Source organism: Pleuronectes platessa, chromosome 3, assembly GCF_947347685.1.
Source record: "Pleuronectes platessa chromosome 3, fPlePla1.1, whole genome shotgun sequence".
NCBI lineage: Eukaryota > Metazoa > Chordata > Actinopteri > Pleuronectiformes > Pleuronectidae > Pleuronectes > Pleuronectes platessa.
This window is the reverse complement of record NC_070628.1, coordinates 2582277-2596542: the sequence shown is the minus strand read 5'-3', so window position 1 is coordinate 2596542 and position 14266 is coordinate 2582277. Positions and strand designations below refer to the sequence as shown.

Sequence of the window (14266 nt, the reverse complement as noted above, 5' to 3'; positions counted from 1 at the left end):
AGATGGGAGGAAAGAAATAAACAGTTGATGAACTAGAAAACTAGAGAGAGAGAGAGAGAGAGAGAGAGAGAGAGAGAGAGAGAGAGAGGGGTGAGGAGTGTGTGTGTGTGTGTGGGGGGGGGGGTTGTGGGGTTGTGTGTGTATTTACCAGAGCTTGGTTTGTGTTTGTGGTAGTTTGTATTCTTGTTCTATGCAATAAGTTTCTGTCCTCTGACCATGTCTGTGCTTTTATTTTGAAAATCCATCCTCTCTTCGATGAGAGATAGAAATAGATCAGTTGAGACCTTGGCTTCCTTCCTCTTGACATCATTAACATGCATGAACGGACCAACACCAGTAAATCCCCTCGTTATTCAGAAATGATGCCTGAACTTATTCAAATATATTTCATGCAAAAAACAGTGAGAGTAGTTTTGCAGCCTGACAGTGAATCAATCACTTTCTTTACTTTCTTGATACTGGACTTAAAAAATCTTGTTGAATTATTATTTCTTTCAACTTCATGTTAGAAGTAAGTTTCTGTTTATTTACAGCTCCAGTCCATATGAAGACTGGGTCATAAAAATAGATCATAATTGTGCAAACTTACATTACTTTACCTGTTCCGATAATACTGATACTTCATTAAAGCACAAGCAGAACGTGGAGAGAGATTGTTTTTGTTTAGAAACTCAGTTATATGGATGTAGCCAGACTAAACACAACAATTCAGTTTAAGCAGACCAGCTGGATTTACTTTGAGTTAACTTCACCTGCTGTTTTTAAGTTGGAACATTGTGACAAAATTAGGTAAAACAGTAATTCAATTTCTAAGTAGATATGACGAACATTTATTTAGTTACCTTTGTCAAGTTGGATCAACTTTGTGGTCTGGGTGTATTGTGAAAACTAAAAGTCAGACAAATGGAAATAAATCTGTCAGGTTTAATATTTACCCCCCACATTGTTAAAAGAGACAAACTGTACCTGACAGGTGAGGGCCGTGTACACACTACCTCCAGCTCTCTGCAGGCTTGAGTTAGTGAGGTTTAATGTTATGATCAGAGTTTATAATGCAGGGAAACATTTTTACGAGTATCAGATGAAGGCTCAGTGCTTCAGTTCGAGCTTCTCTAACATCACACTTCTTTCATCTGTGATTATCTGATAGTGTCAGAAGAAAGAAGACGGAGTCACTCATGTCTGGACACAGAGATAAGACTGATGGTGCAAGTGTCTCTGGCTCCAGAGCTGAGTTAGTAACAAGGATGTGGTCATGATGAAAAAGAGCCTTGTGTTTTCTTCCTGGTTGATGAAGTTCTAAGAAACAGAAGTGAATTTGCTCTGACCTTCCACGGCTTCTTCTCTCTTCACACACAAGCTTTGTGGCCTGACAACCTGGATTACATCAGCCCATCTTAAAAACTGTGAAGCAAACACAGTGAACTCAGAAATGTTTTTAAAGGCATGTCGGATCGCTAGAGAAGAAACATGGAAAACATCAGTGTTTATTCATTTATTGTTTTGTCCAAATACTTAAAAAAAGGAAATAACTTCATTTGGCAGCAAAGCAGCAGTGGTGTTCAGACAACGGTTTGTCACAGAGTCTTTGGTTGTTTCCAACAAGGTTCAACCAGAGTCACTGGTCCCAGTAAAACCTGACGAGAGGGGACATGTCCCACACAGCAGGAACCAGGAGTTCCTCAGGGTTTCTCCTGGGATCCAAATGGAGCTCAGTGACTCCTCAGTGACGTTTCAAATAAATCTAAATCTTTTAGACCTTCTTATATTCAAAGTATTTACAAGGTTGGGTTCTGGACCCAGTGCAGAACCCGTCTCTCTCTTTCTTTTCTCACTCACACATTCAGCTGTCGGTGTCGTCGGGCAGAACATCCTCCTGCTCCCCCTCTTTCTTTGTAAATCTCCCTGTGATGTGTCTCGGTGCAGGGGTTTGGGAGGGGAGGGGAACTAGTCTGTCTGGACGGGTCAGAACCAGAGGAGGTTGTTTGTGTATTTGAACACATTTGTATGAAGTGTGATTCATGTTCGATTCCCTCTTGTGACTTTTGTAGAACAACCTGGATGGTGAGTGATTTCCTCAGAACCCTGTGGAAGCTGAGCAGTGTTCCTTCAGCACTGAAGCCCAGTCTGGTTCTGGTCCTTCATGTGCAGGGCAGAGTCCACTGGATCCAATGGTCCGGGTACCGCATCACCAGTTTGGTGCTCCCTAGCTCCACCCACTGGCCAGGAGGACACATAGAAGTTACATAATGTCTATGAAAGGCACAAGAATGGGACGATGGCCGGGACAGTGACATTCAAGAGTAATGTGAAGGGGCTCCAGCTAATCTCTGGAACAGCTTACCTCTTCATTTCAGAACCGCTCAGACCCTAGAAATGTTTTACTCAATGTTAAAGACCCAAACTTTCTCACTGACTTTCATTTAAAGTTTGAGACGTGGATTGTATCTGTTACTGTGCATTATTTTCAAAGGTTTGGGGTCACTTAGAAATGTCCTTATTTTTCAAAGAAAAGCACTGTTTTGTTTTTTTAATAAAGATAACATTAAATTAATCAGAAATACACTCTATACATTGTTAATGTGGTTAATGACTATTCTAGGTGGAAACCTCTGGTTTTTAAAGAAATATCTACATAGGTGTATAGAGGCCCATTTCCAGCAACTATCCCTCCAGTGTTCCAATGGTACATTGTGTTTGCTCATCGCCTTAGAAGACTAATGGATGATTAGAAAACCCTTGAAAACCTGTGTGCAATTATGTTAGCACAGCTGAAAACTGTTTAGCTGGTGAGAGAAGCTATAAACTGTCCTTCCTTTGAGTTAGTTGAGTATCTGGAGCATCACATGTGTGGGTTCCATTATACTCTCAAAATGGCCAGAAAAAGAGAACTTTCATGTGAAACTCCCCAGTCTATTCTTGTTCTTAGAAATGAAGGCTATTCAATGCGAGAAATTTCGACGAAACTGACAATTTCCTACAACAGTGTGAACTACTCTCTTCAGAGAACAACACAAACCAGCTGTAACCAGAGTAAAAAGAGAAGTGGGAGGCCCCGGTGCACAACTCAGCAAGAAGACAAGTACATTAGAGACTCTAGTTTGAGAAATAGACGCCTCACAGGTCCTCAACTGGCAGCTTCTTTAAATGGTACCCGCAAAACACCAGTGTGAACGTCTGCAGCGAAGAGGTGACTCCGGGATGCTGGCCATCTAGGCAGAGTGGCAAAGAAAAAGCCATATCTGAGACTGGCCAATAAAAAGAAAAGATTGATATGAGCAAAAGAACGCAGACATTGGACAGAGGAAGATTGGAAAAAAGTGTTATGGACAGACGAATCAAAGTTTGAGGTGTTTGGATAAAACAGAAGAACATTTGTGAGACGCAGAAACTCGACTTCGCACTACGTCACCCATCACTCATGGCACACACACGTAGCTCACTGGTTATCTTGTCTCGCTGTCTGGCCGGTAACCTGCCGTCCGGACCGCTCCATGAAGGAGGAGGAGGCGATGTTTCTTTACTTGGAATGCGGCCACTTTTTTTCTCGGATATACAGCAGGAGCAACACTCACCTCTAGTTGGTCCGTCACTTCTCGTTATACACACACTTTTAGCGTCTTTTCCCACAATACCCAGGTGCACTACGTCACATACTACAAACTTTTCTTAAAGGGGCAGGCCACACCTGCAACACAACCGCTCTAGGTCTCATATACAGATGGCAAGAGAAAGCAGAGGCGCAGACTCAGCGACTACATCCGATGCACCTTATTATTATCTGAGGGATTTTTACACACTGTCTGATAAAGACTCCGACAGTAAAGACAAGAAGTAGTGATGGATAAGGTTTTCTTTAACAAGTTAAGTCTTTCATTCTCACTTTCCACCTTAAAACTATGAACTATGAACTAGTTCAGAATTTAAATGGTGAACTATGAACGTGAACTATTCATGTTTCATTTTGTGAACTGAACTTTGAACTAGTTCATGAGAGGTGTGAACTTGCACAACACTGCTGTCGAGCATGGTGGAGGTCATGTGATGGTCTGTGGCTGACTGGTGCTGGTAAAGTGGGCGATTTGTACAAGGTAAAAGGGATTTTAAATAAGGAAGGCTATCACTCCATTTTGTAACGCCATGCCATACCCTGTGGACAGCGCTTGATTGGAGCTAATCTCCTACAACAGGAAAATGACCCAAAGCACACCTCCACATGATGCAAGAACTATTTAGGGAAGAAGCAGGCAGCTGGTAAGCTGTCTGTAATGGAGTGACCAGCGCAGTCACCAGATCTCAACCCCATTGAGCTGTTGTGGGAGGAGCTTGACCGTACGCAAGAAGTGCCCATCAAGCCAATCCAACTTGTGGGCGGGGCTTCAGGAAGCGTGGGCTGACATTTCTACAGATTACCTCAACAAATTAACAGCTAGAAGGCCAAAGGTCTGCAATGCTGTGATTGCTGCAAATGGAGCACTCTTTGACGATAGCAAAGTTTGAAGAACAAAATTAATATTTCAAATAAAAATCATTATTTCTAAACTTGTCAATGTCTTGACTATATTTTCTATTCATTTTGCAACTCATTTGATAAATAAAAGTGTGAGTTTTCATGGAAAACACGAAAGTGTCTGGGTGACCCCTAACTCTTGAACGGTAGTGTAGCTTTTTCATATTCCCTGTTTCATATATATGACACTTTTTAATCTTTGTTTTTTACGCATTTTCAGAACTTTGTTCAGCTGTGGTTGTTCTTGTTACGTGAATAAACTCTGATCTCCTGAAACCGAGCCGGTCCACCGCTCACCTGCAGCTTCTCCAGGGCTCTGGCAGCAGTGTTGGCGTTCTTGAAGTTGACGAAGGCACAGAAGCGTTGGTGAAGAACTCTGACGCTCTCTATCTCACCAAACCTTTAACCGTGGAAACACAAAACCTCAAAGTGAGAGAAGTGTGGTTCAGACAACACTGACCAACTCGTTCACTGCTGCTGTCAGTGATACACCTGCTGCTTTGGCTTCTACTACAAGTACTTTAACTATTAAAACACAGCAAAATTACCTCTTACCTACAGAAGAACATCTGTTCTAAATATTTCTACTACTGCTTTTGAGTGTGAGTAAGTAAGACACACAGACTCTAAATAAAGATGGTCGACACGTCTGCACTTCCTCCCACTGTTCAGAAAACGAGTCATAACATCCCAGTAACGAACGTTGTCATCTTTGGAGTCACAACCTGCACAGTTTAGTGATCAGGGGATTGAGCCAAGGTGTGTATGACCTATACTCACGCCAGCCACCAGGGGGGCAATGGAGACAATTTGGCTCAACCAATCAACAGGCTTCTGTTGAGACATTACATTCACTTACACTATATGGACAAAAATATTTGGACACACCCCTTAACCATCGAATTCACTGTAAGTGCAGGTGTCCCAATACCTTTGTCCATTTAGTGTACTCTAACCAGAATAGTAACTACCTTAATCTAAACCTAACATTATAACATCACCTTACAGTGTGTTGTGGGGACGTACTTTATGTCCCCACAACATCAGTACAACCTGGATCACACACACATGCACACATATTGATTTTACGTTTTGAAGAGATCCCAGAGGTCTTTCTCTGTAACTTCTACTGTAATGTTCCCAACCCACAGAGAGCGACAGCTCCTGGAAAACAGAGGAGGAAAGAAGGAGGTGGAGATGGGGAGGGGGGAGGGTGAATGAGAGGAGAGTCATGGATCATAGGAGATGAAAATGTGGGAGAGAGTGATACATAAAAACTTCACTACTCATCTTCACTACCCACAGAGGAGACTGTGCTTATTCTACATGGTACAAGACTTTTATAATAGAAATACAGTTAGTATCTTCTTCACGTTCAAGCTCCACAAGATATCCTGTATATACTTTCTTCTTCACATCTAAATGACAATGGTGTGATTATGAGTATTGTTCATAACCATAAAACTTACTCACTCTGCTCCTGCAGAGATGTTTGCTTCAGTGCTGAATAGGAAACAGAAAATAGATGATGTCAGTGAGACGTATTTAAATGGTTCATTACTGTGGTCTGATGCAATTTACATATTTTCCTCTGGCTGGAATAGTACGAAGCATAGACATATTTAAAAAATTGTATCTGACTTTTATTTTGGGCGATATGCCGTCCACTAACACGGTTTTAAGGCCTATACAGCAGCTGGCCACCAGGGGGCTTCACTTTTAGGAGCTGTCATGTCTTCATCTTGTCATATAGTCCATTGAATTAACTTTAAAGGACTGATTGTATGCCCATTTTACCACAGTTGATATGGTTCCTTGGGGTCTTAATGAAATGTCATATATGTATTATATACAACATATTTTGGTCAAAATACCACAAGGATCATTTAACACAGCACCTTTTTACCATGTCTAAAACAGCCCTCCTAAGATTGACCTGTTTTGACCCCCCCCCCCCCCCCCCCCCACACACACAAGGGGGGACACCCTGGTAAACAACGGAGCAGAGAGGATCAAAAACCATTGCGCCAAGATGATGTGAAGCCGCCTGTGTGATATCAGCTGATGAGCTACTCGTGTCATTCCAGCTCAGCCCGCTAGATGTGGAGGTTTCACTGAACACACACGGAGCCTCGCGTCAAAAGCAGCCGACGCCTCACTCATCTGCCCCCAGAGCAGACGTAGCTGTAGCTAACACACCAAGCACGTTCACGGTGAAGACACGTCAATAATAACAACAGTAACGCCAGGTAAAAAAAAAACAACAACACCCAAAATGATTCATTGTGCTTCAGAGATGGAGGCGAGTTGGATTGTGAGTGAAAACACAGGGGGTCTCTTACCAGTGCTGCCTCGAATCGCCTCTATGAGATGACCGTGGAGCTGTGGGGCCGTGGAGCTGCTGCGGTGGCGCTGGTGTCCCCGCGCTGGCTGACTATGCTGGTGTCCGCCACTTCCCAGCCGGGAAGCGGCGGTGACACGGTGCGATGCAGAGAGGTCCGAGGCAGCGGCGGATCTGCTGATGCGATGACATAGCGGCTGGGATCAGCAAAGGTCGCCGCCTCGGACAGCCCGGATCGCACCGTGTCACCGCTGCTCCCCCCGTCACTTTTGCCGCGTGTTAACTAGTTGCTTACCTTGAGCTACGGGCTCACGAGCTAACGCTAGCAAGCTAATGCCTCAGACAGCTAAGTAGCCGCACATAACATGCCGATCGTCGAGGCGGAGGCCCCCGGGACACTAAACGCTTTCCGCAGGATCTGAGCTTCACCCTAATGCACAGTGTCGGCAGTGTCAGCCCGGGCTCCGTTAGTTTGCGTTAGCTTGCCGTTGAGCCTGGCCGTCTCTCCCTGGAGCCTGTGAGATGATGGTGGGGGGTGATCCAAGGCAATGTAGCGAGACTCCCTACATGGGCATGGTTGGAAAATACGTACTTTTTTGTAGTAATCCCATTGGACGCACTCTAGAGTATCGTTTCTGACATAGAGGAACCACAAAAAATCGCGGGAGTTGTTTTTTTCCAGAGTTTTTGGGACGGTAGACATGCCAGAGACCCAAAATAACATGTAGAAGCACTACAAAAGTGGAATTTTCATAATATGGGCCCTTTAACATCACATTAATAAACTTAATTTGTAAACAGCTGGTTCATGGATGAACCCCCCCCCCCCCCCCCCCCCCAATTAGGAAACGAAGAGCAATGCTTCCCCTGTGTGGACAGGTATGGTACTGCATCTTACCTTTGGCCTCAGATGAGTTGAGGACGCCTTGAACCGTGTTGAACTTCTCCAGCAGCAGTTTACTCTGCTCTTCCTCAAAGCCCATATCCTACGATACAGAAGACAAACATTATTTTAAAACTGAAACAAAAGATTCCTCATGTATTTACCTTTTTTTAAATATATATACTCAAACGTGATAAATGTTCACTGATCTACTTGTCATTTAAAGATGGTGCTTGGCCTACGACTCATTTCAATTCACACAGCTAAAGGAATTTGTTTCATTCACAGTTGAACTTAGAGCTGACTGCTTGTGATTGAATGGCTGGGGCCAGAGTGTTAAAACTGGGTCCAGGGACAGTTCAGATGACTTGAATTCATAAACTTTTAAAGTCGTCGTGAAAGAGGAAGTCGAGCGTGTTGGTCTCTTGTGCAGCTCTCACCATGAGCTGCAGAATCCGACAGGTGACGAGTTTACTGGACGCCTCATTAATGTGCTGATCCAACTTTAACACCTGCTCCATGTCCTCCTCTGCCTCTTTGTACCGCTGCAACGTGACACACACACACACACACACACACACACACACACACACACACACACACACACACACACACACACACGTCATCAGCTGAGCAAGGGGTGGAGCATGACAAAGAGTTTCTGGACACTGCACACCAAAACCTGTACCCATTGGACAGTACTACCTGTCACTCACACTGTGGTCTCAACCCCCAATACATCCACTGCTTTATGGTCTGTTTGAATATAAATGATCATAATTAACTAAATTAACAATAGTTGTATTTAAGAAGACTTGAATTGGAAGTAGAGTGAGTCACTTTCTCAATATTTTATAGAAACTGCCAGAGGACCCCTGCTGGTCATCAGAGAGAATACAGGGAACAGGCACTTAACAGGAGTTAACGTCCATTTATATACACAGTCTATGCTTGAACAGCAGGTGCTGACCTTTAACCCCATCAAAGCACAACCCTTACGGAAGAATCCCTTTGGCCAATCGGGAGCCAGCTCGATTGACCTCTGAGCGTCCTTGAGGGCGGCGGAGTGCCGCTCCAGACACAAGTTACAGTAAGAGCGATTTCCATAGAACCTGAGAGACGAGAGAAAGACACGTTGAGATACAGAGAGTTTGTCTTTCTCTAGTGAACGTGCGGGACGTCCTGGTTAGTGACGTTTAGTTGGGGTCAGAGGTCACAACTCAGCTCACCTGTGGTTCTTAGGGTCACAGTGGATGGCTTCTGTAAACATGTGTACTGCCTGGCTGTACTGGCCCCGCCCAAACATCTGAATGCCCTGTTCTGGATATTGTAAACACACACACGCACACACATACACACACACACACACACACACACACACACACACACACACACAACACACACAACACACACAACACACACACAGACACACACACACATAGATCCAATCAGAATCCTTTATTACAGAGCTTCTAGAGTCTGAATATTGATTCAAATGTCCTGTGATAGATCTTAACCCTTTGATACAAAACATGGGTCAAACCTGTTTGGACATTTAGGAACACCCACAATCAGCTGATCACTATGGAAGTTAAGTGCTCCGTTACGATCAGCTGATTGTCTGCAGCTTAAGTCTTCCTCACTGAATTTACGCTAAGCTTCATATAGAACAGGATTGGTCAATAACGAGGGGAAGTCTTCCTTTGTCCTTCCTTGATAGTGCGTAGTCCATCCTCTTGGCATTTGAAAAAATAATATTGTGCTCCTGCTCTATCGGCTATATGTTCTGATTGTGTAAACAGTCAAAACATCTAGACAAAACAATGTCACTCAGACCTTTTATCAAGACAGGTGTGAGACTGACCAGCGTTGTGATGCACACATATTTCTAGCTAATTTCAAGATTAAACACTAGGATAGAAAAGGTTATTATAAATAATTTGGGTGAAGGCCTTCATCTGGCTCAAACTGTTCATGCCCCCCCAGCTGCTTTATTGTTTAGAGTTTCAGTTCTAATGACATTTTCACACACATACAGAGAGAATCTAAAATCTAAAATCCCAACACTCTTCACTCCACGGTGTGGTAGGACAGACACTGTACAAAGACGGATTGGCCCCAACGATCAATCCACCAGTTTGACATTTAAGACTGGACTCACGGACGTTGAAGGGACTTTTATGTGCACACTTTTTTTAAATGTATCTATTTTTGTTTGTTATTTTGGGTAAATTTATGCTGTATTGTAACTATCAATCAAACTTGAACTGCAGGTTATGTGTTCTAATAGAAGTTCATGCAAAGTAATCCTGGTGTTAATGCACGTTATAGATATTCAAGTCCAGGGCTCCTGTTTACCTAGTATCTCTCATCCTGCTCCACATTTACACTCTTTCTAGTGTAACCAAGGGTCACACAAGCATTCATCCACCTCGTCTCTGCAGTGGGACCCGCAAGCAGCTCAACTCACGGGAAGGAGACAATAAATATGTGTGTGTTGGAAGTCTCGTATGGCGTCTGAATGGCTTTATTATGAAAAGGAAGAACGAAAGACAGAACAAATATTGGAAGTGAGATTAAAATATAGTAAGAGTTTAAAAACAATAGCAAATAGGAATAAATGAACTTCACATTTAATGTTGAAATAAAAATATATGAACAGTATAAAAAACACACTTTTAATGATCCCTCTGCTTTGTTGCAAGCAAAGCAGAGGGATCTGTACGTCTCAAAGTTAGAAAAGAGGAAGTTGTGAGTGAACAACAAATTAAACAAACAAGACTATGAATATGAATAATGTTGTAAAGAAAAAAATAAAAAGTATTAACATCAGTCTCCTAAAGGTGCAGCAAACAAACTTACTATGTTCCTAAAATTACCAAAACTAATGTTATAATAAATAATCAGTCATCCTAATGAAGAATAAGTAATAATATATTCACTTTTTTGTGTAACTTATAAACCTGGATCATAGCAGTACAACATTATTCTTTTCATAACAACATTCGAGCTTCACACCCTGAGAGAGACGTCAGAGGAAAATGGCCGCCGTGTGAACATGGTGGATTAAAACACACCTAACTCCTTCTTCTTCACGTGTTTAACACCTGATGTGAGAAATACCACAAAACACTAAAGTGAAATCAATGGACCTGATGCAAACTTTGAACAGACACCAGAGGCAACACAGCTCATCTGGTGTCAGCAGTTCACTTTGTGTTAACGGTCACATTCAAGGCGTTCATCACGTAAGTAGCAGCTCACATCCACATGAGACGTGCTCCCTCCAGTCCTCAGAGGAAATGAGTTCAACTCCTGATCGGCTGATGATGGAAACGATGGAAACAATAGTGTAGAAACAGAAAGAAGAGAAAGGGACAGAATCCTCTTTGTGGTTTTATCAGTAAAACTCTTTACTACTATCTAGTGGCAGCAGTGTCACACTACAACTAAATAATAATGCTTGTTTTGATTATTTTATGAATAGAAAAAAGTTATTTACAAGTTTAAAGTTTGTCGACCTTATGCTGACACGCAACACAGATATTTTAATGTTTGAAGCTGCAAGTTATAAAATGTTTGATATTTTTCATTCAGGCTAAATGTGGCGTTTTTAACAACTTCTACAAGTTGCTGATATATTTCAGATAAAAGTCGAGTCACCGAAGTCGTTTGGATTCATCCTCGGGGCAATTTATCCATTAGCTGTCAAGACAAGTCACTTAAAACTGAACATTCACTTCAACAGTGATGCTGGAGTCTGTCACCAAAGAAGGATTCATCCTGTGGGGACCATGAACAGTTGAATGGACTTCTATTCAAATCCATCCAGCAGCTGTTGAGATATTTCCATCGGGACTAAGGTGATTTCCAGACGTTGGTCTAAACAGCAGGAGGTTTTTTGACTGTGCTGTACAATGCAGCTGGATCCTCTCCAGTGTCCTGACCTCTGGTTCTGAAAGGAGATAAAACTAATAAATGATCAGGAGGTCATGGAGACGTAGCATTAAAGGAGACATATTGAATTTCAAAGTTCTGCAAAGTTAAAAAGCCCAAAGTCTGAGCTCCTCTCCTGGTAGAACGAGCTCCTCTGCCCCACAGAAAACATGAAGCTCCTGAAACACCTCACCAGTAGCCCCGCCCATACCTCTGCATCACCGGCAGAAGCCAGTGCTGTAGCAAACGTAGCATAAGCAGTATTTAAACGTAAACAGATATGTTACGAAGTGGTTCATCAATGTTAGTGGAGGAGTTCATTCTTGGCGTTCTCATGGAAAACATCTTGGAGGAAGATGATGTGAGTTAAAATACGTGTTGAATGCTTCAATACAGGCTGAATGTCACAGTCTCTGCTTCCGTCGTCTGGAACAGCAGCTTCTAACACCAGCATCTGGAGAGAACTTTAGAATCCATTGTGTCACTGCCTTTTTAAAACAGTCGCTGCTGATTGGGGAACACCTCGGACACACCCACCAGACGAGAACCGGCTGCACACGGGTTCAAACAAACGTGTCCTTCATCACGGAAACGCTAGTTAAACTATAAGAAATGATTTGAGATTGAATGTGTCCCTCGTAAAGTGAGAGTGGAGGATTTCCTACAAGCACAGGAAGTGGTTAACCAATCACAACAGAATGGGCCGGGTGACCAATCAGACCAGTCTTAAAGAGACAGGAGCTAAAACCAAGTGTTTGAGACAGAGGCTGAAAAGAGGAGCTGCAGCAATAGACAGTCTGAGGAAAGTGATGTTTTCTGAACATTAAACATTTTAAAGTCACAACACTAATTAAAATGATCAAACTGAATATGAGCAGAATATGTCTCCTTTAACAAATACACATGTTTAAACGAACAAGAAAATGAAAGTGTAAAAACAAATGACTTCTATAGGATACATCTCTGTTTATGATGTTTTGTGGTGTTAGTGAGGATAATGGTCCTGAATGAAGAGCTGCTCACCTCGGGGCAGATCTGTTAAAGTTGACAGAAGCGTACGCAACCTCCTCCACCTCCTTGTGTTCACTGGGTTCAGCTGATCTGACGCTGGAGTAGACGGGATCTGTCTCCCTCTTCCTGAAGTGGACACTGGCATAGTTGAGGTCACAGTTTTCCTCAGACTGATTGTGTAGACGCTGCAAACACAAACTTGCTTTTTAATCTTGTACATGTGGCAGAATGGAGAACGTTAGAGTCAAACTATAGCAGCTATTGATTTATTTAAAGCGCCTCCTTCTACACCAGACGTGTTTCAAGGACAGGAAACATGTTGTTCTATTAAAAACCAAAAGGAGGGAAAGTCTTCAGTTTGAATTCCAAACACTAACACTACAAACTTCTCACTTAGTGTGTCTGTGAGCCACTTGTGTGTGTGCTTTCACATGGTTGTGTCCAGATAAGACTACATCAGGGAGCTGGATGTTCACGTACTGCAGAGAAGTTTGGTCGAAACAAGTTGTGTAACATTATTTAAGTAGAGGTCGAGCTACACACAATATAATCCGTAGACCCCAGAACTGTCAGCAAATCGTTGATAAAAACTCTTTGAGCTCTATATTTTCGGTGTATAGTGTGTATCATTTAATTTTAACACTTTAACACAACTGCAGGTCTACAGACACAGAGGCACTTAAAAAAATAAAAGTCAGGCTCACAGAAACTTGAATGAGCGAGAAGGAAGGGGGATAGGCCACACCCCCTTAACTCCCTTGTTTCTCTCAGTCTTGTTCCGACCAGCAACGAGTACACAACTCTCCGTCTCGCCGATGCACCGTGCCCTACTCAACGACACTCAGCGCCACACAGCGCTATCTCTCCAGCTCGTAACACAATTACCTCGAATTCACGTCAAAGGGCAACATACTCACTAAATACAGATATGAAAGAACACAACTGCTCTGTGGATCAACTTTTAATTATAGAGCTGCATCCACACGCAGCCAACACTGACTTTATTTGTCCCAACGACACACTCTATGAACAACAGTCTCACACACACTGAGTCTCAGACAGAACAACGCACAATCAACATGTTATACAGCCACACCCAATGGTGATCTGCTCCACAATACAGTGCTCCACACTAAAGATATCTGAACCAATCAACACAATCTTTCACAAACTTCCACAAGATTTAAAGTAGCACATGTTACAAATCAACAAACTCAGAGCAGCATCAAGTGTCAGAGTTCAGTAAAAACTGTTGAACAAACTGACAACACAGACAATTATAACACTCAGCAATTTGCTTGAATGGATAGATTACCAGAAGGAAATTCAAAAAAACAGATGATTGTTTTTACAATGATAATTTTGACTGTGATTTTAATAGCTAGTTTTTAATCTTCACATGACAGAGAAAAGGGTTTGATGTGAGAAAAAGTGGCGTTTGAAAGGATTGAAGCTGAACTGTGTGTCTCACCTGCTCACTGTGGTCAAGTCTGTCCCCAGGATCAGCAGATTGATGAGAGTTTCTCTTTTTTCTGATCAATTGAACCAAATAACAAACAATATACATAATAATTGAGTTAATTTA

General features: G+C 42.5%; 2 protein-coding genes and 1 long non-coding RNA gene across 3 annotated transcripts; all 3 read right to left on the bottom strand.

The window, feature by feature from the left end:
• Positions 1 to 1482: 1482 nt before the first annotated feature.
• LOC128437510 (uncharacterized) lies at positions 1483 to 5727 on the bottom strand (the record flags this gene model as incomplete). Its single annotated transcript, XM_053419694.1, has 3 exons — positions 1483 to 2219; positions 4808 to 4910; positions 5600 to 5727. Coding segments are annotated over 3 exons (309 nt in total), but the record flags the coding sequence as incomplete, so codon positions are not given.
• Positions 5728 to 5975: 248 nt separating this feature from the next.
• On the bottom strand, positions 5976 to 9095 carry LOC128437508 (tetratricopeptide repeat protein 31). Its single transcript, XM_053419692.1, has 5 exons — positions 8964 to 9095; positions 8705 to 8846; positions 8175 to 8279; positions 7750 to 7837; positions 5976 to 6013 (listed from the first exon to the last, which is right to left on the bottom strand). Exons 1-5 carry the CDS (start codon positions 9038 to 9040, stop codon positions 5976 to 5978), a joined length of 450 nt encoding a protein of 149 aa, XP_053275667.1. The 5' UTR covers positions 9041 to 9095.
• A 1150-nt stretch (positions 9096 to 10245) lies between these two features.
• LOC128436967 (uncharacterized) lies at positions 10246 to 14193 on the bottom strand. The gene is made up of 2 exons (XR_008338143.1): positions 12694 to 14193; positions 10246 to 11689 (listed from the first exon to the last, which is right to left on the bottom strand). It is a non-coding gene; the product is annotated as an uncharacterized LOC128436967 (long non-coding RNA).
• Positions 14194 to 14266: the final 73 nt, after the last annotated feature.

Bases quoted from the DNA above. Each gene is read 5' to 3' on its own strand.
- LOC128437508 (XM_053419692.1), bottom strand. From the start codon at position 9,040: ATGTTTGGGCGGGGCCAGTACAGCCAGGCAGTACACATGTTTACAGAA. The intron at 8,280-8,704 runs GTCAGCACCTGC...GTCACGTTGCAG, and splicing joins GTGCTTTGATGGGGTTAAAG to CGGTACAAAGAGGCAGAGGA. The intron at 7,838-8,174 runs GTGAGAGCTGCA...TCTGTATCGTAG, and splicing joins GTCGGATTCTGCAGCTCATG to GATATGGGCTTTGAGGAAGA.